This window comes from Tinamus guttatus, unplaced genomic scaffold (assembly GCF_059628265.1).
Source record: "Tinamus guttatus ecotype Peru unplaced genomic scaffold, ASM5962826v1 Tinamus_guttatus_pri_ptg000208l, whole genome shotgun sequence".
In the NCBI taxonomy this organism is placed as follows: domain Eukaryota; kingdom Metazoa; phylum Chordata; class Aves; order Tinamiformes; family Tinamidae; genus Tinamus; species Tinamus guttatus.
In genome coordinates, this window is record NW_028288742.1 from 9,497,884 (window position 1) to 9,523,107 (window position 25,224).

At 43.5% G+C, this 25,224-nt stretch overlaps 1 protein-coding gene across 1 annotated transcript in view; it reads right to left on the reverse strand.

Annotated features, from left to right (window-relative positions):
* Positions 1 to 25,224, reverse strand: part of RBKS (ribokinase) — a 64,670-nt gene that overhangs the window by 1,724 nt on the left and 37,722 nt on the right. Inside the window, exon 7 of the mRNA XM_088524261.1 lies at positions 16,469 to 16,657. Coding sequence (XP_088380387.1) covers positions 16,469 to 16,657 — 189 coding nt within the window. The remainder of the gene's footprint in view (positions 1 to 16,468; positions 16,658 to 25,224) is intronic.

Here is a 25,224-nt window from a genome sequence, read left to right on the forward strand (position 1 = left end):
CTGTCACCACAGCTCCCTGGCCCTGGAAACACAACCGGCAGATGAAGGTCCTACCCGTTCCTTAGGGGCTTTTGTCTCTGCTCTGGTTTCCCCAGCGCTCCTGTGGCGGCAGGCGAGAGGTGGCTGCGAGTTAAGCATTGCCAGCGTCTTCTGTGTGACACATAAGGCAAAAATCCCGGGCCCAGCTCAGGGTTCACAATCCAATAGTGCGTGTGATTAATCACTGAAGCGCTTTTGCCGCTGCTGCTACACACAGAGGTAAAATTCAAGCAGGCCGAGCTGTTACACTACAGTTCTGACAGGAAAAAAAAGTCACCTTCCACGCCAAGTATTTCAGTATTCCTCAGGAAGTGATCACTGGGTGACGGAAGAGCCAAGCATTACTGTAGTGAGGAGGACTCCTAGCATCTGGTGTCACCCAGCACGAACTCCATTTGGCAGCAGCACAGGACAGATTGTTACCTTTTTGATCTTAATCTTTTATTTTTTGAGATACCTAAATACCACCCCAAGTAATTGCTGCACTGTTTTCTCTTTGAGCACAAAACACTAACCACACTAACAAGCACCCCTGTTTCAGTTCGGATGACAGCTGGATGGACTTAGCTCGCCTCAAGGCTACGGTGCTTGTGGATGATGCTCTGAAGACGTGAAACTGCTGCTGAGCTCTTGGTCGGGGCTCAGCAATGTTAAAGGACTTAAAAAAAAGGGAAAAGGCACGAACAGCAGATTTTCATGTCGAATGGAAAAAAAAAAGTTTTTTTGTTTTTTTTTTCAAAAGAAAAGATTGTACAGAATGACTGCAGAATTTACAAAAAGGATTTGAGGCCGGTAAATTTATCCTACGATCTTTACTTTCCATACACAGGCTGAGCTAGGCAGACTTTATAAGGAACATCTACTATAGACCCCAAGAGAATCCTGGATGCAGGCTTTGATAAGCAAACATATTCTGTGTATATGGAGTGTCCTCACTATAGGAGCTCCTACATTGAAAACAGCTGCATGTACGAGGCTGATTTTGTAGATGCCCAATTCAGCCCTGCTTCTGATCTGTGCAGACACAAATTGCCAAGCAGGACTAGAGGAGCAAGAGCAGAACTGATTCCGCTGCAGTAAGAACTATTTTCAGCCCACAGAAGCAGACCTTTCCTCTTGGTATTGTGGATTAAACTATGTTGGGTTTGTGAGATTTAGAAAAGGTCACCACAGAACAGAAGGAACAATCTCTTACAGCAAATAAAGATTATTCAGACTCTGGATTGGCAAACAGTAGTTTTATGTTTAGCTGTTTCAAAACCTGCTATACAACTTTGCAAAAAATAATGAGTTTTGAAAATGACCAGTAAGATGCATTTCTTCTACTCACTAACAAAATGCAAACACAGAATTGATACCATAGTCCTAATATTTTACATTCTTCAGCATTTGTCTTCCAGAAATCCTAATACTTTGCAGACTTTGAGATAACTCTCATACCACTGAGTGCCCGGGGACAATTTGTTCTGTAGCTACAAAAATATAACTGATTTAACTCTTATTTAAAGCAGGAGATGCTTGTTGTTATGAAATAAAATAATGAACTACATAAAAAAATTCGTCTGATATGATGTGACAATTTCTAAAATGTAAATGATGTGGTTTTAACTAAATTTTATGTTTTTTCAAGCATTTTTAAGACCTATTTATATTCTGTGCCACTAGTCTGGAAGGTCCTTGTTTTCCTGCGTGTCTAGAAAAGGGCATTTTGTTTATTACAATCCAGTACTGATAGAGATTCTGTGCCTCTAGAGAAGAGAAAACCCACAAAAACACTTCTATTTATACCTTAGCTTTTGTTAGTCCTGATTTGTCAGAAGCTGGATCACAGCTTTAGTCTAACTAACTATTTTTATATGACGCTGCCCCGAGAAGCTTTTTAAGGAAAGTGCTTTGTAAGTGGAAACTATATTGTTCAACAGTTAATAGTTCCAGCAAGAATAGCACTTTCCAATCAATCATGCTTGGAATAATAGGACGCATTTCACTTGTACAACAGGATGACTTGTCCACCCTAAATCCTGAGAGGCCGCGAGGCTGCGTCCAGGGCTCCCGGGGCTCCCAGGGCCACGTGGCCCTTTCCCGGGTGACCTCTCGCTCACCCTTCCCCTCGCAGCCTGTTCTTCTGGGGAAGAGTAATTGCAGCTGGGCTAGAGGGGAGGCGGTTTTGGGTCCCCGAGCCTGGCACTGTTGCTGAATCTCAGGAAACATCGCTTGGGTGACTTTCAAGAAGTCCTAGTTCATGCACAGATTCCACTCAATACGTTGTAAGGGCATTTTAGCAAAGCCTCAGAGAAATGATGCACTGCGCAGCAGTGCAACGGAAACACGAGCCTTGCCTATAAGCTCTTCATTTAGTGGATAACCAACACACTGATCCAAGAATCACGGGGAAGTGCACTACAACGTAGAATCAAGAACCTTTCTTGCAATAAGGCTTCCAGCCTGCTGGGAGCATTCACATCAGTACAAAAGCAAACGAAACCTGAGGATTACTCTGATTTAGTGCCGTCTACACAGCCAGCAGTAAAGATATGCCTATCTCTCTTGGAGGATCTGGGCCTTGGAGAATTCCTGGTTTATTTATACCACCCCGTATCCCTGCAGTATCGGCTGTGCCAGGTTGTTAACAGTGCATGCCGGAGCGCTGCGCTGCTGTACCCAAGCGACCCTGAACAACACGAGTATTTGTCAGCAGAGGCGGCCAGCAGGCTCCCCCGGAAAGAGGGAACGCCGACGTCTCCCTGCAGGAATCGCTGGGCTCTGCTTCGAGGCGAGGTAACAAGCGGGACCAGAGGAGCAGCTCCAGCCTTCAGGACACATCCAGGCACTCGTGTGCCAAGAGGGTCTATAAGGAAGCTAGAGATAATTTGAGAAAAATGCTCGGAGTGAAATACCCCTTGGTAACAGTAGCTGAATCAGCTACAGAGCCTTTTCCTTTTTTACAATTTACTTCTCTCTAAAACAGCCCATGTTCAGCCTCTATGTGACAGAGATTTTTTTTTTTCCCTTGGAAAATGTTACTGGCCTTTTTTTCTTTTTGACTTTTGCATTCATCTGCCCATGCTATACTTTTTCTGACTGATTTTGTGGGCTTTCATTTCACTGGACAGAGATTTGGGCATTTGGAATTAAGACATGGCTCAAATTAAACTAACTTGACTGTGTTCAAATTATTCTCTAAGCTTTAGGCCTAACAAGGGTGACTACTGCAGAGGTGTCTGAGGTTCCTGATCCTGCATGGAAGGATTGCTGGATTGCTGCTGCCAAAGGAAAAATACAGTGAACGTCCATGCTAGTGGTGCTGGCCTGCTCCCTTCTGCTTCCCCTCTGCCTTTCCCAAACGCACATGGAAACTGCCCGATGTTGTCTACGCGCTCCATCCAGGTCAAGTGACGGAGCCCTGTTGATGTAGCTCCCCTCCCTACCCTCCTTCCTGGTAGCTATGTGCAAGCTGGCTGTATTTAGCCCTGTCTGAAGGTGTAATAGGGGCAGCACAAGCTAACACATCTGAATGTGCATTCGCGGCAGGCTGGGAGCGCTCCTACTTTCCGTGATCCAAAGCGCCGTTTCGCAGCAGCGGTACCGCGAAGCAGGCCAGGCTGGCGCTGGCGCTGACGTTTGGGGCTCATCACCCGCCGCGCGCCCTCCTCACAGGCCGCCCTGCGCCTGGGCAGCAGGCGGGAGGCCGGGCAGGTCTCCGAGCTGCCTGAGGACTCATGCCACCAACGCTGACCAAGCACATCAGCTGCCGCGTTGCCACTCCATAGCCGGCCTTGACGCAGAAAGCGGCTAGAAACACCCTTGCGGCGGCATCGTGGCCCTGCCTCAGCTGAAGCCAGCGCTGAAACATCACCCTCGCTCAACACGAGGGGATTCACGAGCTCGGCTGCGCACCCACGTCCCCACAGCCCAGCTCCCGGCTCGCAGAGCGGCAGCGACCCGTCCCACTCCCGCCTCGTGGCTCGCGTGGGAGGAAGGAGGGGACGACCGCGCCTCCTTCCTCCGTCTTTCGCAGACCCTGCGCTGGGAGGCCACGGGCAGGAGCAGGCCCTGCCCTTCCTGCGTGCGGAGCCGCGCGGGGGCCGCTTCGCGCTCACCCGTTGGCAGCGCCGCCCGTCTCCCCCGCGCAGAGGCAACGCGCGGCGCCCGCGAGGGCCCGTCGGCCGGGAGCCATCGCAGCCAGGGCACAGCAGCGCACGGCGCGGCGCATCAGCCACCAGGAATTCGTACCCACTTCCTGACAGATTTCCTGATGGTTCATTAACAGTGATTAATCAGCCTGACCGTTAACCCCCTGCATTCCTGAGAGATTAATCCTGATACAAGGCCTCCTGCACACATTTTCTTTCCTCTCCGAAGCATCCTACTATGCTGGGTTATTCACTGATTCTAAACGGATCAGACACAAACGTTACAGAGGAATGAATTCCCCTGAAAAGTAATTCGGTTTGTGGTGAATGTTGGAAATAAAGCATACAGCATTCATAACTCTGAAGTTTTTAGTTCGTATGTCATCTAAAAGGAACAGCTGAAAGTGCCCAGAGATCTGGTAATATGTGGGAACACAGTCCTGATTTACATTCGCAAAGCCCTTATATAGCATCTGTTTTGAAGGTAGGTAGTGTTGCTCTCCTTTCTCCTTACAGGAAATGAATTTAAGACCAAGAATTTGGGAAACACCTGCTCAGAGCCACCCATGGGCTCAGTTCAGATCTTGCATGGACTTCAATAGGAGCCCCATGATCTTCTGAAAATGAGGAACTACTTGGGAACCTCCACAAGTTGCAAGGCTCTCCCCCAGGATGGGAATAGCAGCACTCCCAGGAGAGGACAAGGGAGAGCTCTCTTCTCTGGGATAATAATATCCTGCTTTGTCACCCAATGCAGGAGAGGAAAAAGAACTTGGAAACTGTTAACACCTCACAAGTTATTCTATCAGTGTTGCAGACTAAATCCAGAAATCCGGCAAAGTTTTCACCCACAGGGAGCACTCTATTTTCTGAATCATCAGAACAAGCCAGTGTGTCGATGCTCACATAAACTCCTTTCGGCTGCAGACAGTAATAATGGGAGGTGACAGATTTCTTCCTTACACAATGGAGTAACTCCAAGCTCCGCTCTGGAAACAGGGGGTTCATCTGGCTGAGCCTACGATGCTCCTGACAACCAAACAACTCAGCACTCCTGTGCTACCAGGGCGACTGAGGCATTTTTGCAATGAATATTTCAGTTTAGGATACATTTCAGTGTAAACAGACAGTTTAAAATTAGTTTTGGCCTTGGTACCTGCTTCTTCCTTGGTTCCACACTTGAGCTATGATCCATGACTTCATTTCTTCTGAAATTTTATATTGATCAGGGAAACTCAAGAACAGCAGAGGAAACCCCCCAAAAGCTTGTTTTCTGTGGGAGTACAGATCGGAAACATTTGTGACATAGGAAACGCAGCCCTGGACAACTCTCATGACACTTTGACTCAACACAGATCTCCCTGGTGGCACTCTTGCAGAGAGGAGCACACACACCAAGATCTGTGTCATGCCAGTGTCAGGGAAGCATGCAGGTGGCCGATGCTGCCAGAAACACGATGGGTTTTCAGCTGGAAATGCTGTGGGAGCTGCTTGTAACCTTCCCAAAGCTGAGAGAGCGTGGAAGCAGAGCCCTAAATATAGCAGCTTCCCAGGATGAAGCTGAATGTGCTTCTCAAACTGGTTTATCCAGCCTCGAGTGCACACAGCTACTCTTCGGCTCTAATCAAAGGCTTCCCTTATCTCACTTCCTTGAGCAGCACTTCACTCCCCTCATTACTCACGTTGCACTCACACCAGCATCTAATTTCTTCCTCACAAAGCTCACGCTTTATGTGCTAATTTACAAATTTCATTTAATAAACAAACTAAGCCAGAGCCCAGGCAAGCCCTGCCCAGCGCACGTCACGCCGTGCTCGCAGCACACGGCAAATATTTGCTTTGGGTTTCCCTCGCCAGCACCGGGCTCTCGAACGAGGAGGGAACAGGCCACACTGTTAGGGGCTGTGTCACCAGGTATCACGCTGGGGCTGATACGGCTTCAGGAGCCTCAAATCTAAACAGCCAAGCCCAAAGGAGGAATTGCTTAAGAGTAATTTTGATAGCCACATGAGGATTATTTTGTTTTGTTTTCTCTCAAACTGAAAAAAATGCCAAAAGACTCTCAATGATCCCGTCTAATCTGGTGAGATGCACTCGGAATGACACAACTGCCATCTCGCCTGGAACGAATCAAAAAAACTTTTTTTTTTTTTTTTCACGAAAGCTCCATATGCTCAAATGCCTCTCTGCAAACCGCAGTCTCCAGCCTTTGCTGGCTGGCCACAGCTCCCGCCTACCTCTGGACTACACATCCTGGAAAAAACGGAAAAAAAATTGAAAAAATAAAAACCTGACTTTTTTTTTGTCTGTGCTCAGTCTAGCATTGCCCCCTTGCCAGCTCCCTGCATTTCTCCTTCCTGCTGGGTCCACCTCATGTTTTCGCTGCGCACTCCAGCCCAATCTCCTCTAGGTTCGGCAGCGCGTGAGCGGGGAGGCAGCCGCTCTGCCCCGCTCAGGAACATTGTGCTCTCCGGCCCGGCCCAGCTGCAGCCCTCACCTGCGGGTCACGAGCGCCGCGGGCCGCGACCGGGACTCACTGGAGAAGAACAGGGATCTCTGCTCCCTTGCGAGCAGCAGTTCGGCACAATGCCACAACTTCCGACCCCAAATACATCCTTTGCAGCATTCCCAAAAGGGAGATCTTTCCAAAGAACATAATTCAGGAACAAAATCACAGGCAGATGAATGAAGCTCAAACTTCCAGAGACTTACCTTTTCTCTGTATTTCCCCGTCTATTTGTGATTTCAAATGAATACAAATAATATCTCCTTTAGCCATTTGGGCAGTTGGCAACATCACTATCAGCATCTGGGAATCTGCTTTTCCACAGTTAAGTTTTTCTAGAATAGCTGATTTTATACCTACACGCAGGCAGGAAAAAACCCCTGAGAAAAGTGACAACATTGGCATTTTCAACTAAAATCTCTCTCTTAACCACCCATTCTCACAGGTTATTACTATGCTCACTGAAACTTAAGTTTTTCATTTCCCTTCATTTAGCTAGTTAAGACTGTAAAATATTTTCCATCTAGGGAGCTAAGCAGGATTACCTCCTTGATTTTTGATTAAAAAATAAAACTTCTGGCATTTTCTGTGGTTAGATTTTGCAAAAGCAAGAAGCCCGATTTCCCCATTATTCTCATTTCTCTGTTCTCGTACTTTTGAAAACCTAATTATGCAATATCACCAACCAGCACAAACCTGCCTGGTTTCCGAAGTGACCAAAGTTATTTACCAGCGAACACTCCGTTGGGAGAAATGAGGTTTTAATTCTCTGTCAACATTATTGCAACTGGCATTTCCATGTAACCGAAGCAGGCAAAAGGCCCTGAAGCCAGGTTACCTTCTCCCTTACCATAATCAGAACTGATGTGAACAGAAGTGAGGAAAAGAATAGGTTAGAACAGGTACTATGATAACTTGGATGGCACCTGGTTCTGCAGAAATTAGCTTTAGAGAGGAAAAGGAAGCTTTTCATAGGCTAATTATAAATAAAAGAAGTAAAAAATGGTGAGCAGTTTGGCCAAGGTTATTCTACACTATTACACAGTGGATCTTGTTTTCAACTTCCTACTGCTCTGTCCAGAAAAAGACACTTGGGAAGGTGCTGCTCATGATGTGCCAGAAGCACCGGCTTCTAATAGTTATTTTTAAGTGCAGGAATTTAATTGGCAAGCATGGCTACAGCTGTTGGTCTTCCCTCCTCTCAGCAGCTTGGGCACACCAGGTAACTCAGACTGCCTCATGCCACTGTAACTCACGCTCTCTTGCATGCACGAGCTGGGAGTGCGGTATCTGCTCCGGACACAGCGGGAGCTGCAAATCCGGCATGGAATTTGGCCCAAAACAACCTCTTTGCAGAGGCTCTGTGTTGGGCTCATCACAAAGGCAAGGAGAGGAGTACAAATCGTGAAGAGGGATGCGGCACATTCTGCTGCAAAGACTCTGACTTGTGCTGCAAGCCTTGCCAGCCCTACTCTGTTTTCAGCCTCTGCAGATGCATCAGTCCCTTAGCCATCCCCGAAGTGCGATGGCACAGAGAGCGTCAGGTACTGCTGAACTCTGCTGCCCAAGATCCAGTCACCAGAACATGATCCCAGGCCCACAGGTTTGCTGCTGCATCCTTCTCCCACTCTGGCCTGACACCAAAGAAATGCTGCCGGCATCCCTGCTCCTTTCTGTCCAGACTCACCAGTGGGTTAGCTTCCAAACTGGAAAACTTCCCAGTATAACAACGGCCGAGCCAAAGCCTCTCTCTTCACAGGATGATCCACAAACTCTTTTGGTTTCTCCAAGAAACATGTCATGCAAAGCAGCTCCTACCCTACTGGCTACTTTTCTCATTTAGTGGATATCTATGATAGCCCTAAGCGGTCACAGCTATCATTCTGACAACACTTTTTCCTCCAGTTCTAATTGCTCTTTTAAGAGAAGCACAGAGGAACAGTCAAGATATAGCAAGGGAAGCAGGCCCACCGTCCACAGGTTGCACCTGACCAGCAGAGCACAAGCCAAGCCCCATCTACAAAACAGAGGTGAGAACAGTACTTCACTTCGTGCTGTGAGTGCGAACATACTCCGTAATGCCAGGTGCTCAGCAACTTTAAATATGTGCACACATATATGCTGAACAAGGTGGTGGGAGGAGACAGGACAACATGCCATACTCCGATGCCGACAGTGTGTACCTTGGCACCAAAACCAAGTAATTCTTGGTATCCTCAAGTAACTTAGAAAGAAATTAAATTTTACTGTGAGGTTTTTGTTGCCTGGCACTCTGAAACCCTAGAAGGACCTCAGAAAACTAAATATTGTTTTTACCCTTATTTTCTATTCTATGTCTTTATTAAGTGTCCCCTTGTAATTTAATGCAATTTGTGGCAAATGCTAATACTGCTTTGGGCCCACTTCTCGCTGTCAGCTGCATCTCTGTTAAATTATGCATTTCCATCTGGAAAGAAACTGTACAGGACTGCAAGCTCCCTTCCACTTAGAGTCAGGAATGGAGAGGGATTTAATTAGACGCTCAGTGGTTGAGCAAAGGACGAGAGCAAAGCCTGGGTGGTCTGTGGAATCTTCCACTGGAAAACAAGGCTGCAAATTGTGCCGTACAAGCTTGCTCCTGTTTGCTCATTTTGTTTACATTGTTTGTTCTTACAGATTAAAATAGACAGTTACTAGGCAGATAAACAGCCTTTCCTCCCATGACAATGTTGTCTGGTAGCTCGGAGGGCAGCATGGGGCAGCATGGCCCCATGCTTCATTTTGGGCTGTATCACACCAGCTGCCTGCGTGTCAAGCAGCAGGGCAGTTTTTGACCAGCCCTTCAGAGCAGCCAATCGCTCACATGTTCTGTTCCATTCTTGCTATCTGTAAAATGGGGATAATAAAGTTTTCCATTCTCAAAGTGAGGAAAGGGAGCATGAGGTCTACAACAGTAATAGCCTCCTCTCATTTGACAGCCAGTGCAAAGGGATACAAAACATTTGCAATTCCTTTCGTCACGGGATACCTACACGTACTTAGGCCACCGACCAAGTCTTCGAAAACTTCAGAGTGCTTAGAAGGCCTGGATCAGAAAAAAAAAAGCAGCTTGTGATGAGCCAAGCAATTCCCAGCTCCCCTTAACTGTGAGTCAACTCAAATGTAGTGATTTCAGTCATGTGCCCTTTCACAGTTCAGCTGAACTTCAGAACATAATAGATGCATCTTTAAATAGATTTACAGCGCAGATTGCTGATTGGAGTGTCTGGCAGATCAACTTATACCTCACGGTTCTTCTATTCCAAAATTCAATGGATTCCATATTTGTAAATGAGGCTATGCAGAAGGCTAAGTCAGAAAGTGGGCTATGACTGGAATTAAACTTATTTATTAACCTATTTTGGTTGCAAGTTAAAGAAAGGAAGCTATTATGCTGTTGGTTTGTGGGACATTAGTGGGAGCTCGGCATAATTACTCTGTGTTGGTGTGTGAATAAATCCCACTGATAGATAAGTTGTTTGCCCGATAGTAACTTCTTCTCCTTCCCTGAAAGGGAAAGAAAAACAAAATGAAAAGGATGAAGAAAAAAGAAAAAAATAGCCCTTGCCCTTTGTGGTCACTTTCTTCCTTTACTCTCCTGAGTTTTTGGGGAAGAAAAGGTTAAACACCCAACCACGTTCTTCTCTCCTGAGCAAGTTACAGAACTGTACATCAGACACATTGTCTGCCAAATGCTTCATTTACTACCAGCTGCATTTTTACTTTGTTGAGAGATAGCTGAAATAAAATCACTGTTCTTTGTGCAAACAGCATGCTAAATAATATATGGCTACAAGATTATTAAATAGCAAAGGCATTTGATAATATTAGAGTCAACCACAAGTCCCACTTCTGCTGATGCACAGAATTTTGAGTAATTAGTCATTGCACAGAGTGTTGTATTTATATCCCCTTGAGCCTCAGACGTTATGCCACAAAGTCAGGAGACAAAGAATTGCTGTTATTAGGAGGACTGTTTTGGATTTATTTATATTCTAAGGCTTTATTTCAGTGTCCACTTCTCTCCTCTGGCTCAGGCTTCTCCAGACCAGAAGGTACAGCTAAGTCTGGAAATTTTAGTGTAAACCATATTTTTACAGACAAGACCTCTCAGCTTCAAGCAAAAGAACTTCAATGAGTTTGTAAAGCCCCCAAAGAAGCACAACAGGCCTGAGGTTATGTGACAAGCCTGGGAAAAAGGCCTCCCAGGTTCTGTTCTGGTCTCTAACAAACTTCTCATGGTTACATGCAATACATTAATAGCAGCTCCAATTTATGGATAGATAAATTGGGATACAAAGAGGACAAGTAACTCTTCCAAGGATTTACAGCAAGTCTTTGGCAGAGCCATGGAAATCTTACTCAGTTCTTTGTCCAAATGACTAAACCACACTGCCTTCTTTAGACCACAATTACTGTACAGGCCTGAATACTGTGACATATCTAAAATTATATAGCTATGCCTTTATATCAGGCTTTTTAAAATGAAGATTGTATAACATCTTCAGAGTTCAACACAAAGTTGCTCAGTGAGTACTCTGCTGTTTAAAAACAGCCTCTTTAATTCTTTTCTATAGCAGAAGAGCCAGACTTAATACACTGTAATAAGAAATCAGAGAAAAACCTAATAGGATCTGAACATAAAACATTTGATGACAAATTCATACGGTAGCAATGAGCCTTCCTCTTGCAGATTTGACATGAAAGAGTAATGGTAGCATTTACGATTCTGACAAACAGCATGTATCATCCGTCTCTCAGAACGGGGTACAGAGAAGGACTGTATAGAATAAATTATACACTTGTGTCAAATTTCAGGCATAACTTGAGTAGATTGCATTCTGAATTTGATCGTGTCTCATAAATAAGATTCCTGTTTGTAATCATGTCACCTCAACCTCCTCTGCTGTTGCCAGCGGGCTGTGCATACTGTGCACCTGAAAGGCACTGGTAAGACAAGGAAACTGCTGGTAATACCAGAAATATGGGAAATCTAATGGTTGCAGTCACAGCAATACTGTGCAGTTAAACATCCTGAGTCTCCTGTGAGATCTGAAAGAGGTAACATGGACTTCCTGTGATTACTAAGGGCACCTCTGCAAAAAGTGATTCCAAATTTGCATCTAAACCTTGTGTGCCTGAGTGCTATGCAGATTCCTGATTACCTGATTCTGAGTGTGCAAATGCAGGATTTTTGTGCACACAACACCTACTTGTGCAAACTCGAAGGTCAAGAACACGTGGAAGTTGGATAGTCAGCCTAACTGGTACGGCGCATACAGAGCTGTTACTCTGTGTCTTAATCCAAGCTGGGAGCCCGAGTGAAGCAGGGGTTGCAAACACTGGCCCCAGAGCCATCTCCGTGCCGGAGCCGCTGGAGCGACAGTGGACGTGACGTTTTGCAGTCAAAGGGCACCTGTTTTCCACTACAGCCCATGCACAGTGGGTGTTTCTGCCTGCTCCAACCCTCCTACCTGACCCCTAGGCAGATGACCTGTCCTCAGCTGCAGGTAACGACAGGGAAAAGCAAAGCCTGGGCCCTTGGCGCGCGCAGGCCCCGATGGCTGCCCTGGCCCACGTCCTGCGGGAGGCGGCACAGGCAGCCCCGCGAGCTCCGGCCCCACGTCCAGGGGGCTGCCTGCGCTCCGGCCCGCGGCCGGCTGGACACCGGCACCTCGGCTGGGGCTCCATGCCCTCCGCGCTGCCACTCGAGGATCTCGGTCTCCGAGATCGCATGGAGCAAAATGGAAGGGAGCTAATCTCACTGCTGGCCAGATTCCAGCTTTGGGTAATTACATTCATCTGACAAATTCTCCTTGGCAGTTTCAATGGAATATAATTAGTAAATGTAAATAGATGTAAACAGTGCTGTAAATTACGCCGTGCGTGAGTGTCAGGAGCCCGGCGGGAGGGAGGGCGCACAGGGAGCAGAGCGTCTCCTCCAGGAGGAGGGATGGAGCTGGGGCCCTCCCCGCGTGCAGGCCGCAGCCACCGGCCCCCTCGCTGCGCTCGGCGCCCTCGTTGCGCTCGGCCTCGTGGCGGCGCCGGCTGCGGCCCCCGACGCGGCCCTGGGCCCCGCGCGAGCGCCCGGCGCAGCGAGCGGCCACCCAACAGCTACGCGTTGGCGATGGGGCCTGCGGGCGGCCGGCGAAGCCGCGGCCACCGGGTGAAGCCGTGTCAGGACGGAATTACGTCAAGCACCTTCCACGGCTCTTGCACCGCGGCTTCGTGCGCCCAACCTCAAGTACGGCGGAATTCGCTTCCACTAAAAATAAAGGCATATACTTCAACACGTGTAGTCAAACAGATTTAAAAGCAACTATTTAGCGTAGTCAAAACAGATCATAATGTATCCCCTAGTTTTTTATATTATCTCTATATTGTAATTTTCTTTTGCATGTATCAGAAACCTCTTACGTAAGTAGCATGTTTAAAATACAAAGCGCTACAACTACTGGGCTTAATCAGATACTACTTACTTTTCACACTGAAAATCTGGCGATTAGTTTTCAATAATGCACCAAAAAATTTGGTGCATACAGAAACCAGGAGAATGAAGGGAAAGCTTATTTTCTTGTAGAAGCTTGTTGCATTATTTGGCTATAGCAGGAGAAACAGATGTTTCAGCTTTACAATATCGTGTCTTGCAAAACTTCCTTCTGAACGACTAGTCATGCTCAGCGTGTTTTAGACTGTGTAAGGAGAGCTCTGCTAACAGTCACGGGAAGCACTGCATACATTAGTAAAACCCACATTAAGATAACTAGCACTAAAAAAAAAGATCAGCAAGCTTTTTTTTTCTTCTTCTTCTTTATAGTATTGATGTAGTGTGGGTGGAAAATGCCAGATTTTCAGTCTTGAAGATGCATGTCCCACCACGGAGTGGGAGATGGAGCCAGCTTTTCCCAGTGCTCTACCGCTAAACTCTTAGATTAACTATCCCAGGGACTAGGGGGAAAATTCAGACTCCGTGTGCTGTTGATCCTTCATCTCTGATGAACCTATGAAGACTGGGAACGGGACAAGGCACACGTCATTTTTTGTGGCTGTATCTATCCAGTTATTTTTTCCCCAATTTTCTTCCCAGCTGTGGTTCACAGGGGAAATAGCCTGGAGGCAGAGGAGGCTCTGGGCAGCAGCAGCAGCTGTGAGGAAATTTCTGTGGTGGAGAAGGCTGCTGAGGCTCATTTTGTATCTTACATGTATAACTTCTAGACTGTAAACTCCCTTTTGATACAGACTAATACGGCACTGTAATAGCTTGCTAACCCTATGAGGGGCTATACTCACCATTTAACTCTCTGCAGGTCCCAACGATCCCCACTAAGGATATGGGCACACACTCCAACGTGATTGCTACTGCAGCTTAAAAAATACTGCCTACTCCCTTCAGTTACATGTGCTCTCAGCTGAAGTAAGAGGGGAGTTTCAGACAGCAATTTTTATTTTGTATTTAATGATAATCTAGGAGCACGCACATGAACAACTCAGACTACTCTGCGGATGGGGGGCTACTTGCAAAGCTGTCACAACTTAAGTTCATCCCTTTGTGGGGTGGGGGGATCTCCTGCAGATATGAATTTCGATAAAGTGTCCTACTAGAACTTTCAGTCCTTATTTTTGCAATAAAACTTTCCATTATTTTGACTGGTGTTTAGAAGGGTTGCTTGAGAGCCACTCACTTTCAAGCAAAGCAATAATCAGTCTAACTACTGTAAGTCTTTTACAACAGAAGGCCAACGCATCTTTTTTCATTCAGTCTGCAAGAGTAACTGAGCACAGCTGTTTTACTGAAAACAACCCACTGTCATTTAAATAGATTAACAAAATTAACTGTGAAAATCCTCTGCTATACAAAAGCCAATAACCTGCTGGCCACAAGGAGGCAGGGCAAGCAGGGCAAGGATTCAATAAACTCAAAGAAATTGCTTTTTCTTTCCTTTTTTTTTTTTCTTTTTTTTTTTTTTTAAGAGGGTTAAATTAGTTAAGTCATGAAACTCAGAACTGTTAGGCAATAGATAAAAAAACACTTTTCAGCCATAGTGTGTGGTTTTGGTATTGCTGTTTTATTCCAACAGCAGCAAATATCTTTATAAATCAAACAATAGCTGATCTGGCAGCAATTTTATGCTTCTTTTGAAGAAGCAGTTCACACATGTTTCTTCTTCATCACTTCTGTGTGATGTACAGTAAAAGGGAAAATTCTAACACTAAGATTTGATAGCAACGGTGGATTTACCAACTCAGGGCAAGCAGCAATACAGCCACATTCACGAGGTGTTGCTGCCAGGCTAATAAACCCTGCTTCTGGGCAGGCATCAAGGCCGGTTTGGGAGTTCTGTCTTTCCCTCTCTTGGCGCTCCTGCCTCTGGGGTTAGCGCGAGCAGGGGAGCTCGGCGGCTCCTCTCCTTCTTCTTCTGGTGCCTTCTTTAAGCTGAACTTTTGGACATTCCAAAACCAACCCTAACTCTAGGAGAAACTTCTAAATGGCAAAAGGGGGCAAAAGGGGGCAAAGACCAAGTAGGCCTTGTTCAGGGTTAAACTGAGAGGGATTAAATTTAAAAGTGAAGCAAAGCCTTCCATAGTATCAACACATCACAGTGCAAATCTGTCACTGATCTTGTGTTTTTTAGACTTTACTCCCAGTTCTGCCACTGGAGGCTGCTCAGCTAGATCCTTTCAGTTTCCAGCACCCCTCTTTCCTCATCTTATAAGCAGTAACTTTCCTTCTTGTAAAGCAGTACGAGGTCCATGGATAAAAAACATGTTAGAAGAACTAATCATTATTAATACAATTCAAATATGGAATGCACCAGATGGTAAAATCTCCGGGATCTTAATGAATTATTGTAACAGAACATATGTAATATGACGTTATTGTAACAGGCATTTAAATGTATAGTTAGTACATACAACGTGACCTGCTCGGCTCTCAGTAACTCCACTGGAATCATTTTGGATTTATGTCAGATAATACTAGGAACACAAAATAGCCCCATATGTGCAATGTGGTAAGGTTTTCCTAGCAAGGCTATCTTAACTATTGCCTTTCCTGATTTTTTTTTCTACCTTTTTTTTTTTTTTCTGGGAGCATTGTATCTAGCAGTTTAGCTGTTAGAGAAAGCTAATTTAATTTTGAGTAAGCAGTAAAAAAAAAAAAAACCTTAAAAATGGCAAAGATGAAAATGCCTCTGAGCAAATATTCCTTATCTGCCATCACAAAACAGTTCAGTCACAAAGCAGCAGATACTTCTTTTTTTTTCCCCACTATATTCTGCAAAAATTACGTCTTCAATGTACCTTACACTAGATTTGGTAAAGGATTTGCCTGAGTAAGCAGCTCAGGCTTGTGTCAGAACTGCCAACCACTCACTTTCAGACTATGAGGGCAGTAAATACCTCCTCTCTCCCACAGCATTCAAGTTACAGAGATGATAAACTACGTGACAGGGCAAAGGTGAAAAAACAGGACTGCAGCTGAAGCGACTGGCACCGCACATTTCAGTGAGAGAGAGACAGGTACTGACTTCAGTAAATAAGGAACACAAAGATACTATCACTATTTAAAATAATTCTAGCATGCCTGCAACACAGCTATACAATTCAAGTGAACTGATATTTAATATACAAGAGGCTGGGAGCAAGATATCTATTTCACATCATAAATTAGCCTTTGTACTAGTGCCCAAAGATTTGGCTGATTACTCATTGCTTTCCCTTAGTGCTTAAGTAGTCTTTTCCAAAGCAAGACAGTTAAACCACAAAAACGTACCGTAGTGTCCACAGCCGTGACCTTCCCAGCAGGAACGTGCTTTGGAATAGGTTCTTCTCCTGATATCATCATGCAGCCTTCTGCTCCAAGAGTAACGATCACAAGCTTGCACCCTCTTTCTAGCAGCATGCGTCCCACCTTTTGAGCATCTTCAAGGTTGCCAACTGGGATGCCCGTTAAAATTTCTGCCTGGAAAATAACCCACGCAAATGAAAAACATAATTTGACAGTATTCATTTTTGGACAACAGTTGCATTTCAAAACAGTATTTAATATCTTCCTAATATGCATATTGTAGGATGATCCTGAAGCCACTTCCTACACTGGTATTCAACTACACGTTGCTCCTCCGTGCTTGAAATCAGCATGCACTTCAGGCACTGCAGACTAACGGAGCGCAAAGTCGCAGTGGAGACGCAGGAGGCCCGGCTTCTGTTCCAGCTTCTGCAACATGCCTGGATCACAACCTTTAGTAAAATCACATTTCTCTCATGTGCCTCGGTGTATGCGAAATGAAGACAGCACTGCGGTTCTTGCCAAAAGTATTTTGCGGTCTAATGTGAAAAATGGTACATGGCAACTTGGTCAGTATTCTTGAGGGATATCTACCGCCAAGTGAGAAACTTCTGAATTCTCAGGGTTCAGCTAGTGAGGAATTACTAGGGGAAAATCTCTCTAACAATCTAGCATTGCTCTGCTTTGCCCACAGTGTTCAATTCAATATATGTCTTCAGTAAATTTCCCCAAAACCTGCAGTGAAGACTCCAGAATAAAACAACCTTTCCCCCACTTTATACATTTGCTGGTACAATATTTGTCCATGCTATGCACTTCGTCGCTGTTGTTGGCAGAAAGAGAAGACAAGAGAGGAACAGGAAGAAAGGGGAAAGAAAATAAACTGTGTTTGATTGATACACTCTACCAGGAAGTCCTGCTGCTTCCTACTAGAGCATGCTTTCAGTTCTAAGTAAAAGTAAGCAAATGTAGCTGTCTTTACTAAATCTTGTCCTGCTTGCCCTAGAAGAGGGAAGTCCTACTCTATCTTACACTACAAGGTAACTGCATCCTGGAAAAAAAAATGCAGCTTGCAGTATGTTCAGCTATTCTTGGACATAACTTCCACACTCTTAGGGCTTGTTTTCAGTTGAAAGATTACTCTGGGCTCCCTGTGCCAGCTACACTTCCTGCCCTCAGCCGCACAGACAGTTCGACTCCTCGGGAAATAGCTGCTGAAATAGTTCAAGTTACCTTTTCGTGTCTTACTGAAATCTGTGCACGATTCCTTGGTACAGCGGCCTGTAAATTACTGCAGCAATTCAGCCACTGCTCCATGGAGTAAAGGCCATCCCTGTGGTCAAGCAGGGCAGGGAAGCAGCTGGGGACAGGAACTACTACAGCCATCCCCGAGTAAACCGCCCCCAGCCGTGAGTCAGAGGCCTCGCTCTGTGCCCGTCATTTCCTGTGCTTCACTCTGGCCTGAAGCAGAAAAGCACCCAGAGGCTCTGCAGCGTCTGCCTACGCCCCATACTGCCCTGGAGCTGGTGTTAACGCTCTGCTCGGGGGCCTGCCCCCCATACTGCCCTGGAGCTGGTGTTAACGCTCTGCTCGGGGGCCTGCCCCCCATAGTGCCCTGGAGCTGGTGTTAACGCTCTGCTCGGGGGCCTGCTTGTGTTAACGTGCTGCTCGGGGGCCTCGAGTGCTGCGTTGGCAGGACCAGCCTCTGCAGCCCCTCCTCTGGAAACGCGCGCATGACTCGCAGCGTTGCTGATCTCCTAGGGGCGAGCGGATTGCGGCGTGGCCACCCTCGTTGCATAAACTCGAGCGCTGCCGGAGCAAATATGCACCATTAAAAACAACTTTTTTTAGCCACAATGATGCCACGCCAGAATATTGTACATTTTAAAGTACTGAAGAGGCAACTAAAACTACCAATTTTTCCCTTTGGCAATGTCACTATGTTTCTCAAAATTTTCTTGCAGTAGAAATTATTTAGGCAAATGAAACCTATGTATGTTTTTTTTAAGGGTGTAAAAGTGTTTGCAAACAAGATAATTTGTTTCAAAAAATACCTTACAAAACTTTTTGACTATATCCAGAGGTCCCTTCCAACCTGAACCGTTCTGTGATTCTGTGATCTTTTTGCAAGAAATCAGCAACCCAAAAATCACTTTGGAGGACATAGGGATAGATAACAAGTATTATTGAAATGTGGTGAATATTCTATTCTAATATTCAAGTGCTTACAAAGTCTGTGAGTCTTTGTGAATTTGAAGATCTCTGGAGCAGGAACTATGTGTTCCTATATTCAGCACACCTAGCACATCATGTTACAAGAATAAAAATAGATTAGGAAAGTGCACACACAAATCCTTGAATGAAACTGGATAAATGAATTTCTAATCTACTTCACAATGGGTAGTAATTCCAAACATTCGAGGCATTTTGCAAAGCCTCCAGGAAGAAAGTGCTTTTGGTTTTGATACAGACATAGTCGATTAATTTGGGTTTGTTTTAGCTGGTCTTTACACTTCTGTAATGTCGTGATCATGGTAGATGAATTATTTAAATAATCACAAAAAGTATCAATATTGAATTTTGCAAATGTTTCCATTCTTGAAATTGAGCCCACAGAACTCAAAATAAACGATCACAAAATGGTAATATTCTTCATAATGAAACACACATTTGTCTGCCTAGTATTAATGTTGTACTCATTGTAATAGCCATGTCCTACCTTAACAGGATTTTTTGCTTGGCTTCTGGGTGAAAAATTGTTTTGGGACTGATAAATGTAAGGCTTTACAGAAATCTTTCGTTTCATCATTACACTGCTTATAATAATACACAGAGTTATTTTGTATAAAAGCAGACCTTCAGCTGCTTGAAACCACTATCATAAAATTCATTTACAGCAGGATGGTAAAACTAAAAAACACTGGAACAAGCTGGAAGAACCATAAAAGCAACAGAAGCCAGACTGATTCTGTGCCAATAATTAAGAGATTGCGGTAAATGTCAACTGATGTTAAATACTGTGGTGAGTTTTTAAGTTCCTCCCTTCAGTAAAATCTTATTTAAAAAACAAACAAGCTGTGGTACAATTGAAGGAAATAACTAATGGTTATGTAAAGAAAAAATTAAATAACAATACTAAAAGTTCAGTGTGGATATTTGCCATAGTACTCCACAGAAGAGCTGCAATGGAGAAATCTATTTTTCTGCAGCTAGTCTTATAAAACTCCTCATTTACATGGACTTATTAAAGCGAGAGGGCATTGCACAAAATTTGTCAGAATAAATTTATGATGGATATTATTAACTAATGCACCCATTTTTTTCTTAATTTTGATTATAAAAGTAGAAGAGTATTTAACTGAGATTTTTCATTTGATTGCTCTGGAGTTTCTTGGCTATACTCCTCCCTAATCCTAGTTAAGTCTCTGTGTCTCTATAGACTGAGGAGTCCAGCCACAGTAAGCTGACAAAACCCAGCGCTGCTACATAAAAATGGTCCTGTCCCCTCTTCTCCCATGGACACAGTGGCTTCTCCTGTGCCAGGCCAGGCAACGGAGTGGACTGTAAGGCAGATCTGTGTTAAAATTAACCCCCAAACAAAGCGATTTCTTTCAACTGCAGTGTCAGTTCACACTGTCTGTAAGCAAGAATGAAATGATGATGGGAGTGGATCCTCTAAGGGAGGATGAGTCTAGTTTTGGGGTCCCTGCACGGTCAGGGGATACGGGACATGCAAGGGGAGGCTGAGAGAATTGGGTTTATTCAGCCTTAAGAAGAAAAGGTCATGGGGAGATCTAATTGCTGCCTACAGCTATTTGACGGATAGATGTACAGAAGATGGAGCCAGACTTTTCTTGAGGGCTCGTGGTGACAGGACTAGGACAATGGGCAAAAGCTGGAACGTGAGGAATGCTGATTAGAAATCAGGAAAAGCCGCTGCACCAGGAGGGTGGCACCAGGTGTGAGATCTCCATCCTGGATGTCAAAACTTGACTGGACCCAGCCCTGGGCAAGCTGATCCAAGCCACCCTGCTTCACCAGGTGCGGGACAAGAGACCTCCAGAGGTCTGGTCCTACCTTCTGTGATCCTCAAAATACACAAACTATTACAATAACAAGACATATTTATTTTTTGCAGCCCATTTTTTTTTAAGTGTCCACATATTGCCTAGTACAACAGCAACTTTGCAAATGAAAAATAGTTCAAGGTACTGCTGGAATAGAAATAAAGAATAATGATAATGAAACTGTGCCAGTTTTACTGAGACAGATAGGGTGTACAAGTAATTGCAAGATCAGGTCACAAGCCAGATTAGCTCCAGTTGTTTCAAATTTCAAATTTTTTACATACATACAGGGAGAAATACTTATCCTGCTAGAATAATTAAAAACTGATTGAAATGAATTGGCTTGAAGCTATTCATTCCCGTCTGCTCCCAAAAGTAATATCTTTCTTTTTAGACTTTGCATGGGAAATTTCATAGTTTCCAGCAACTGATAAAATATACTTTAGAAAAAAGTTGGACTTCAAATTAAAATATACTGTGAATTGCTGGCAACTTCTATGTCGTGGAGCAATAATACTTTTCTACTATATAAAACAAAAAGGCCAAATCATGAGATGCTCTGAAATATTTTACATTCTAAAGGACCTTTTGTTGATTTGTGTAGTAGATAAATCAATTCTCAGTACAGACTATCCTTCTTCTTAACCTCTCTGTAGTAATAAGCAACATGTTAAATGTCCATCCAAGAGTCCAGATGCAATTTTATAATCACAATATTCTCTGAATCTTGTAAATGTCAGTACTGTTTCTGGTTATTGGATATGCTAATAAAACTTTCCATAATTAATATTTACTCCAAATATGATTTAGTTTGTCCTAATAGACACAAATACATAAAAGGAAACAATGAGAGAGTATCTCATTTTCTTTACTATTCTTATATGTCTTGCAGTATTATTTAACAAAACTAATGACAAATTTTGTATTTGTAATTTGGATATATTGCTTTCTACTATTGAAAACTCACAGTATTCTGCTAGCATTAAACTAAAATTTGCCTGATACTCATTTTATATCAGGAGAAAGCAGTTCTAAGTGTTGCATTCAAAATAGCTTGACACACTGCTGCCAGTCTGGATCTTTCCTTCTCCTAAAGGGCTCTTCAGAACTTCCTGAACAGAGAGGCAGGTCTTCTTCAAAATACTTAGGACCAAGTTCAAATCACTGCTGTGCAATATATTTTGGTTCCAACCCTGCAGGGCTATGTAAGTGCAGGCACACCACACACTAAATAACAAAAATAACACAGGAGCTGCACTGACGTCGTGGTCATGCTTAGGAGCCAAACTACAGCAAGGAATTATACAAATGTGTGGGAAAAAAAATGGTGAGTATCCTGAAGAACTCATCTTGTAAGGGGCTGTCTCTTTTTCAGCATTTACAGACAACTGAGAAGAAAAACCATTGGTTTTTGCTAAAATGACATTTGATACATTTATTTTTCATTAGAAGAATTAAGGGAATGGAGAGCTAGCACATTCCTGCCCAAACCTCAGGGATTAGGCTGTGCTGCATCTGGGATTTAACAAACTAGTCTCAACAAGCTTGATCTTTCTGGGAAAAGATAAAACTGAACTACAGGGTAAGCAAAGACAGAACTGATAACCTTACAAGTTTTGTTCAGAGCTTTTTTGTTCATGAACCACATAAAAAGAAAGTAATGACAGACATAAAAAAATATTATTGAAGTAAGCATGACTGAAAAGAACAGCTTGTGAAGAGCCTTCTAGACAAACTAATGGTAGATAATTCACTGATAGTATAATTGTGTTTGCTTCTCCCTAGCACATAAATCCATAAGAACAAGCTGTGCTGTTATATCAGATACTGCATGTGATTGCATTAAAACCTGAAGCGTTTAATATATGTTAAAGTGTAAAGTAACATTTGTTATATATTTGGGACTTGACACACTATCGCTGTCTGAGACTGTAACTGGCACTTTTAAGCTTTCCCTCTGTGATAAAGGCATCACAAATCAAAACCGTGGACCTTTATGGAAGCAAACAGAAATTTCTGACTCAGTAATAACTGACTTAATCACAAGGGAGATCCCCTTTTTAAATCATTTTAAACAATACAAACTTTCCAGCTGGCCTAGGAAATGTCTTAATCTAAACGTCTAAGTTTCCTTTCTACTGCTATCATAGTCTTCTGTTACAAACATACCATGCACTGATATTCACAAATTGCAGGAGTTTGGTATTTGGGGAGGAACAACAAAGATAAAGACATTTTGGCACAACCATGTGATAATGCTTGTAAATTTAAAAGAATAAAAAACCTGAACAAGGAATGTTTTAGAAACAGTTAAACTAAATAGCTCTAAAGAGTTAGTCTTTAAATCTGAGAAGATTTATTAAGAACTAGCTAAAGGGCTTAGTAAAGCTAAACCAAGAATATACCACTTGTTTTCTTGGGAAAAAAAAAGGTCTCCCAAAAGGAATATGGCTGCAACATAAAGGTTTTAGCTAGAGGGAAGTTATTCAAGACTTAGCAATAACAAATAGGAAGGAGAACGAAGCTGGAGTAGAGAATCTCAAAACACCAGGTATAGGCAGCATATTGAATAGGTTTGGCTGTAGAGCATAAAAAAACCAAAGCCATAAACTAAGAATAACCACAGTGGCTCAGAGCAAAGGTTCATCTTACCCAATTCCAGCTTTTGATAGTGATTGCTAGCAGACACTAAGTGAAAGACGGTAAAAAAGAAAAAAACAACTCTCTTCTCTATATACACACATATATGCATATATATGAAGACATTTTCCCAGTATATATTCTGGCTCACCAAAGATTTTGGGACATCCCCATTTAAGAAGATGGAGAAAATACAGCTGGGGTTTATTGAAGGAATAACATTTAAATATTTTAAAAGAAAAATCAGTATTATCCTTAATATTTGTCGAAATAATTTACTGCTTCTAGGTGCTATGCAGAGAAGCAATTGGTGACCTTTATTTGGTTACGTAAACATTCATCTCTATATCAAACTTCACAAGTGCATATATAACAGTGATGTGAAATTATAGAAAGTCAAGAAAGAAATAGAAAACAGATGGCACATGAATATAGAACAATTACTAAAAAAAAAATGAAAACTTGGGGCAAATACTTCATTTTTCCTCTTTTCTTAGCAAAAATAAATGAACAATGGAAATGGTTGATTCCTGAAAATAATTCAATAACAAATCAGATCCATGGAGGGGATGAAATAAAATAAAACTGATCATTACACTCCTGTTAATGTAATGGATTTCATTGTTAAAAAAAAGCTATTTGTGTGTAACTCTTGTGGGCAGAATATGTTGTAGGATTCCCATAATTGGGTCTGGACTCCTATGAAATGGTTGGAGGAACTGCCACAGTTCTATCATACCCACAACTCAGAAGAAATTAGCCTCCTCATCACCAGAGCGTGCATTTCCTCTCCTAACTGGCACAAGTGATCCCTGCTATCTTCAAACGGCAGCGCAGCCTGTACCCTCGGCTCTGCAGGAAAGGTGGATGAAGGAGCAGGAGTCTATTATAATTAGACACCTGTATTTCTTGTTCTCCAAATAGAAGTCATTTTCTTTTCTCCTTAAGGTGTTAATAATAACACACCCTGGCTCCAGCAAGCTAACGTCTCAAAGAACATCTCTGTAAAGATTGTCCTCTAGCAATAAACTGTAACAACAGGAAAACTTTAACATGTGCGTTGCAAAGAGCAACGAGAAAAAAAATCGTAAGGAGACAAGAAATAAAAAACAAAGTTTTTGTTTCTAACATATGGGGAATAAGTTTCCTCAGGGGAAAAGAAAAAAAAAAAAAGACAAAAAGCAAGCAGTGACATTATGAAAAAAGCAAACAGCAAATGACATTTGCTATATTGGTGGGAGAGAATGGGTGTTCTCAGAGGAAATGTGTGCCATCGCCCCATTCAGCCTATCCAAGGGCATAGGCCAGGCATAAGTGTTTTCTGAAAGCATGAAGAAATCACCATATGGGTGTCCTGCAAGTTTCTTGAACAAGAATAAGTACTTTGCCTTATCATTCTTACCATCCCCTCTCCACGGCTGACAGATAGTGCCTAACCCACAGAGGGTGTCACTGCCAGTTACACTGGAAACTTCACCCTCTGGAGAGGAGCCCAGCACCACCCTGCAGGAAACAGCTATTCTGCAAATCTGGGAACGCACTGGGGTGCCTGCAATGCCAGAAGACTCACGAACTAAGGTTTTCTGATACGGTTGGGGATGTATTTTAACAGAAAGTTCAGAGGAGGCTAACTGAGCCTTGAAGGGCTTTTGCTGGCAAATGACAGACATTGTCATCCTACGAGAAACCCTGCAATAAGTAGCAGCCTGCTTGGCTCCTTCCCCTCCTCCCTACCCGAGCGTGTCATATGCATTGCAGAAAGCATGTTTGCTGGAGATAACTTGAACTATGTTCAGGGCATGGCTTCTGTCCGCTAGGTTACTTCTCACACATTCCTGTTTATATAAAGAGAGGGTGAGGGGAAGGAACACAGCATGCTTAACACTAATAAATAGGAAACTTAAACAAAGGCCTTATGGGACAAGAGCTTAATTTGTCCCTTGTGACAAAAAAAAATTTGCTTTAGAAGCAATACTACACTTGAATTAGAGAGGCAAAGAAAGAACAAAATGGAAATGTACAGTTGAAGGGACA